Source organism: Silene latifolia, chromosome 5, assembly GCF_048544455.1.
Source record: "Silene latifolia isolate original U9 population chromosome 5, ASM4854445v1, whole genome shotgun sequence".
Classification (NCBI taxonomy): domain Eukaryota; kingdom Viridiplantae; phylum Streptophyta; class Magnoliopsida; order Caryophyllales; family Caryophyllaceae; genus Silene; species Silene latifolia.
Window position 1 is genome coordinate 86,798,037 of NC_133530.1, and position 6,356 is coordinate 86,804,392.

General features: G+C 37.1%; 1 protein-coding gene across 2 annotated transcripts; it reads right to left on the reverse strand.

The window, feature by feature from the left end:
- Positions 1-2,171: 2,171 nt before the first annotated feature.
- On the reverse strand, positions 2,172-6,356 carry LOC141657752 (COMPASS-like H3K4 histone methylase component WDR5A). 2 transcript variants are annotated; one of them, XR_012548852.1, is made up of 3 exons: positions 5,592-6,356; positions 2,400-2,742; positions 2,172-2,342 (listed from the first exon to the last, which is right to left on the reverse strand). XR_012548852.1 is itself a non-coding variant. In XM_074465086.1 (2 exons), the coding sequence occupies exons 1-2, from the start codon at positions 6,249-6,251 to the stop codon at positions 2,455-2,457; spliced, it is 948 nt and encodes a 315-aa protein (XP_074321187.1). In that variant the 5' UTR covers positions 6,252-6,334; the 3' UTR covers positions 2,363-2,454. The 2 variants fall into 2 exon arrangements, 1 of the variants encoding a protein (XP_074321187.1); XM_074465086.1 differs by lacking the exon at positions 2,172-2,342 and having other exon boundaries at positions 2,363-2,742; positions 5,592-6,334.

Genomic DNA, 6,356 nt, shown 5'->3' on the forward strand with positions numbered 1-6,356 from the left:
AAAAAGAGTACTTTATTATTTACATTTCACCCAACTACATCCAATTTCACATGAGATTTTTTTAATCTATTAATCCACAAATTATTATATTATTATTAATTAATTATAATTAAAAGGGTAAAGTTAAACAAAGGCTACCTAAAACATTTAATTTTGTTTCAAATGACTTATAATCCATTAATTCGTACGATATTATTATTATATATACAATCACAAGGCTACCTAAACCATTTAATTTTATTTCACATGATATTTTTATAGTCCATTCATTCACAAATTATTGTTATTATTGTTATTATCAATATTATCTATACAATAACATAGAAATGATATTTTGAGCATTTAAGTGTTAAGTGACATCATCTTACTCTAGCTAAGTGATCATTTAAGAACCTTTATAAATTTTCTAAGATAAATATGAACTAAATTTTTCATAATCCCATGAATAATAATCTTGGTAACTAAAAAGACAAAGAATGATAAATATGCACTAAATTTTTCATAACTAGATGAATAATGATCTTGGTAACTATAAAGATAAATAATAAAAATTGGTTAAATAAATGACTAAGTGATCATGTTAGAACTTCCATAAAAACCCTAAGATAAATATGCACTAAATTTTCCAGTACTCTATCGTTAATGATCTTGGCAACTAAATAGACAAAAAATAAAAATTGGTTAAACTGACTCATTAAAATAATATTTACATCTTATAACCCCTTGTAATTCATTAAAGTCTAATTTCAATAACTCTCATTTATCATTAGCACTAAGAGGGTTTGTGGAGATCAATTATAACCGAGAACTCAAGAGATATATCAATTAAAACTCGTATAACTCAAGATTATAAATAAGACCACAAAAGGCGGCGGGACTTTCATTCACCTATAATTTTTATTTGCATACTTTTATTTAGTCTTTTACACTCTATTTAATTGGATTCTAATTTATTTTTGTTTAATTTCAGAGTGTACTTACCAAGGATATAAACGTGAAATGTCGAGGTATAAACAATTAATATTTTATTCTTTTTACTTTTATTTCACATATACCAAATATTTTTTTAGTGGCATATATACCAAGTATTTTTCTTCCCTTAAGTAACTTTGATTTAGTGGTTACAATCCTCGAATATTAAAATGGAATACTAACTTAGGGGTTGTATTAAGACAAATCAAACTATCATGTTGATTCAGGGGTTTTGGTGTTATTCCTCATTACGTAGTTTCGACTCATATCACAAATTTTCAAAATACCCTAACTATAATTAGACCTGGCAAACAGATCAGGTCGTATTGTGTTCGTGTTTGTGTCAACTTTAAACGGGTCATCACCACCCTAACCCTAACCCTAACCCGACCCAATTACATAAATGGGTCATTTGTATCAACCCTAACCTAACCCATTTAATTTTTCCATAACCCAACCCGACCTGTTTAACCCGTTTATCTTTTAGCAGGTCATTTTTAACCCATTTAACCCAATAAACTAATAAACTAAATTAAGCTTTATAGCCCTATTATCTCAAAAATGATGAATGAAATTGCATATTCTTAAGTTGTTTGTTTGAATTATTGATTCAATCCAAATATAATATGACACTTTTAAATAAATGGGTTAGTCGTGTCGGGTTTGTGTCAAAAGAGCTCAACCGTAACCCGACCCATTTATATTTCATGTCGTGTCCATGTCGACCCAATTACTTAAATGGGTCACAAAGTCTTAACCTAACCCGCAAAGTTCGTGCCGGGTTCGTGTCGTGTTTTCGTATCATGTCAATAGTTGCCGCCTCTAACTATAATATCTCCAAGTCAAAAAGAAAGTACAGAAAAAAGGCGAAAAACACTTTCACGAACAATACAGCGAAAACAAACCAACAAAAAAAAGCCAAACCCGTGATTTTCACGGGTTACAAAACTAGTTAATGGTAAAACATACTCCGTATTACTCAATCTAGATATGGCCGTTTTCGGTTATTAAACATTAGCTAATTAAAAATAAATCGCATGTTATATCAAACTTCGATTCAATGGGTAAAATTCAACATCATTTTCTTGATGGATTTTCTTTTGCCATTCTAGGAGTATAACTCTAATGCAACTCCACATAACCTTTACATGGTCATACAAGGATCCCCACATTTAAAATCGAAAGCAAACGAAGAGTAATTGGGAAAATACAGAATTAGATGCGGGATACCAAGTTTCTACACATGAAAGTTAAACCAACACCCATGCCAGGTTTGGGGAAATCTAACCTACCAATTACAGACAATTGCAGAGTCGATACGAAGCCACAGACATGAGACAATCATATGAAACACCTATCCCAAGTCCCAACTGTTCTTTTTTTTTTTTTTTTTTTTTTTTTTTTTTTTTTGACAAAGAAGTCCCAACTGTTCTCATCAAGGATAATTCTAGTCTAAAATGTTCGAGACTGTTTCAGTACATACTAATCTTGAGTCCATATCCTCACGGTATTGTCATTCCCGAGGGCACCAGAAGCAATCATGTTCTCGGTAGGATGGCAAGCAACTGATATGACGGTGTCTGTATGACCTTCCAACTTTTGAACGACTTTTCTTGACTGAAGTTCCCATAAGTAGACGCAATTGTCCTCTGAACCACTGACAATGTACTTGCCGTTTGTTATAGAGAATGCTGATGAGATGCAGTACTTTGAGTTTACATGTCCTGTGTACGTCTTCAGAAACTTGCCAGTTGAAAAGTTCCATAGTCTCTGCCAAAGGAACATTCAGATAAAGGAATCAATTAGGGCAGAATGTCAGTCCCATATTACATATGCTGATAGGTTCAGCTAAGGAATCCGAACCAGTTATAAAAATGAAACCAGGTGGGATGGATTCAATATTTCCTAAAACCCCTTTCCCATAAACAAATGGAGAATGAGATGATATTTAACAATTTTTAAGGATATGCTGATGATAGATGATAGTTTTCAACAACATTGTATGACAGGTTTTATTTAGTCACGGGTAGGAGGTGGGTGATTCAATGTTGCGGAAACTTCCACTATGACATCAAGAACATCAACAAGTACCCATATAAACTGCAGTTTTTTCGTACAACAGATTTTTTTGCAGTCTCGGGTGGGAGGCGGGAGATTCAATGTCTCAGAAATTTCAAGTCTGGCATCACAGTGAACATAAAAGCACCCACCGAAACACGGATATACAACCACATTATTAAAAATCAATCATACATTTGCCAAATAAATACCGCTACAATCACATGTTCTGAAAAACATATCACTCGAACATAGCAATATGCTTCGTCAAAATCTACAAAAACACGTATACCAAATCACGTGCACTACCAAAGTTTAGGTTTTCAGACAATAATTGCTACACTTTCAAACTTGCAACCGCACATAGATCACTTCAAATCACGATGTACCAACTTCCAAGTCCAAGATCAAAACTTTCAACATTACACGTGTATACTCAATATAGGATGACATACCCACACAAAAAAAGTGGTACTCCTAAATCCTGTATACCAAGTCACATGGACTACCAAAGTTTCGGTTTTCACACAATAATTGCTATACTTCAAACTTGCAAACCGCACATAGATCACACCAAGTCACGAAGTACCAACTTCCAAGTCCAAGATCAAACTTTCAACATTACACGTGTATACTCAATATAGGATGACATAACCACACACATACACACAAAAAAAAAAAGTGTTACCCCTAACATACCAGACCCTTTCATAGCAATACCCACCCCCTGCCCACCTGCATTCCACATGCCTGAAAACTTCCCATAAGTAAGTTCCTATAATCAGTACCTAACGCGTCGCAAGACTACGCGGTAGCTCAACACCCAATTAACCTCCGTTCTGCAATAACAATCAAATCCTAAAGTAGGTTCCTATATCGGATACGCCACTCAAGCATTGCTTTTGCTTCACAAAAACCTACATAACCAAATTTTACATGTTGCCAATCCTATGAAAGTGTCACTTCCCACGAGCATCATTCTATTTTGTACTACCAACCAAATATAAACCTCGCATAGCACTTTATCATGCTCCAGGATGAAAGCTTCCACATCAGAAATTTTTAAACTCACATCATGGTTTTAAATCTCGGCCGAGACGTACCGTATCGCCCGAGATGTATCGGCATCGGAGGCCGCCGATACGAGATATCCCGAGATGTATCGGGCAAACTGAAAACAGGAAAGTATCGGCCGAGACGACCGATTTATAACATGTATCGGCCAACTCGGCCCGATACAGCCCGAGATGAACCCGATGTGAACGAGTTATAACTTGTAGTGGCCATTTTTTTTTTTAATGAAAAGCTCTTAGAAACTGTATAACATTGATCAAATTAATTATCCTTAGTAGAATTAATCTTAACTTTATATGAAATAGTCAATAGATGATGAAATGTCTACAAAAGCTTGTAAAATAAATATCACCGCGATAACAGCGATTCATAGCCCGACGGCCGAGTCGGGGACGATCCCGCGACTCCGTTACCGCGATCGCGACCGATACCGCTATTTAAAACCCTGACTCACATAGGAAACCATAACCAAAGATTAAAATCAGTCGTTGGTACAACTGCACTCTTGCAGTCTTAGTTTGAAAATGGGCAAGGCGCTAAGGGGCTAAGGTGCAAAGCAAAGGCGCGCGCCTTTTTGGACGTGAGGCGCCCTATTTTTGATAACAAATTTGTAATTTCCAATGCCGACATAGCCTTTTAGGAGTTTTCCAGGCTAATATGTCGTGAAGTTAGGAATAATGGGGAAAAGAAAAGGTGAGCCATGTGCCCATGTCTAAAAGATATGGAGACTGCGTACTAGTTAACCTTGTTAGGTGAGCCTTGTCTAAAAGGCGCACCTAAAATGCACCGAGGCGTTTTGGCTAGTGCCTCATCCAAGGCGCGCTTTTTTAAACTAAGCTTGTAGTGCGCCCCTAAAACCTAATTCCACCACCGCCTCCCTTAGGGAAAGAGGAGGGGGGGGCACTTCCTACCGTCCGTCAATGGCTGACCAAAGGAGGCTAACAGGCATACAAAGCAACGAAAATACAAACTTGAAATTAAAAATTTCAAACCCCTTTTTCAATATTAGGCTATTGCAATACTTTTTAGTAAAACAGCCATTTACTCATATCCACGTAGCTCCAAGCCTCCAAATGCATCCTTGATGAAACTCAAAATTGGATATCTTATTGCACAACTAGATTCAGTCTAATCCACTTACCTTAAAATCGATTTTTTTTCCTAGATTACTCTACTACAGAATACATTGCTAATTCGCCCTCTAGAATTTTTCAATCTATGTTCTAGCCCCAGCTTTACATCCCGACTCCAAAACTGTACTACCAATTAACTGCCAGACATTCTCGATGTAGCTCCAAATGCACCATTAACAGAACACGAAATCGGGCACCTCAGTTCACAACAAAACGCACCACCCTAAGTAATCACTAATCACATTCACAAACAAGCACATAAAAATCCCCAAAAAAAACATTACACCCACAACAATCAAACAAAATAAACCTAAATCTAAAACATCAAAAACAAAGCGAAAACCGAAATCATACCAGAGTATTATCCAGAGTCCCAACAAGAAGAAACTTGCCATTCGGCGAAAACCTAACAAAAGAAACAGGCGGATTTTCATCATCAATCAAAGTCTTAACACAATGACCAGTAGAAGCATCCCAAATCCTACACAACCCATCATAACTACTCGAAACAATCATCGATCCGTCTCGATTAAAATCAACCGCAGTAACTGGATCCGAATGCGCAGGTAAAACCTTCAAACACTTCCCAGACTTAACATCCCAAACCCTAACAGTCTCATCAAACGACCCAGAAACGAGCAAATTCGAATGCGGGTTAAAATTGAGCGCAAACACATAATTAGTATGCCCAATTAGGGTTTTAACGGCTTGACCCGTGGATACATCCCACAATTTGACGGTTTTATCGTCGGAAGCAGTTGCGAGGAGACGAGAATCAGTAGAAAATGCAACGTCGGAGATACCGTGATCGTGGCCGATAAAGGTGTTGGAGACGGTGGTTGAGGTGGCGGAGAGAGAGTGTACGACGGCGGATTTATCGGCGGATGCGGTGGCGAGAAGGCGGCCATCGGAGGAGAATTTGAGAGATGAAATTGGGCGTTTATGGGGAGTTAGGGTTTGTGATTGGGTGTATTTGGGGATTTTTTGTGCTGTTGTGGTGTCCTTTGTTGACATTTTTGATTCGAGGGTTAGGGGTTTGATGTAAGAGGGTTTTGGGAGAACTGGAGAAGGGTATGTGAGGGTTTTAGAAGGCAAGAGACCTAAAGGGCACCACCCTAG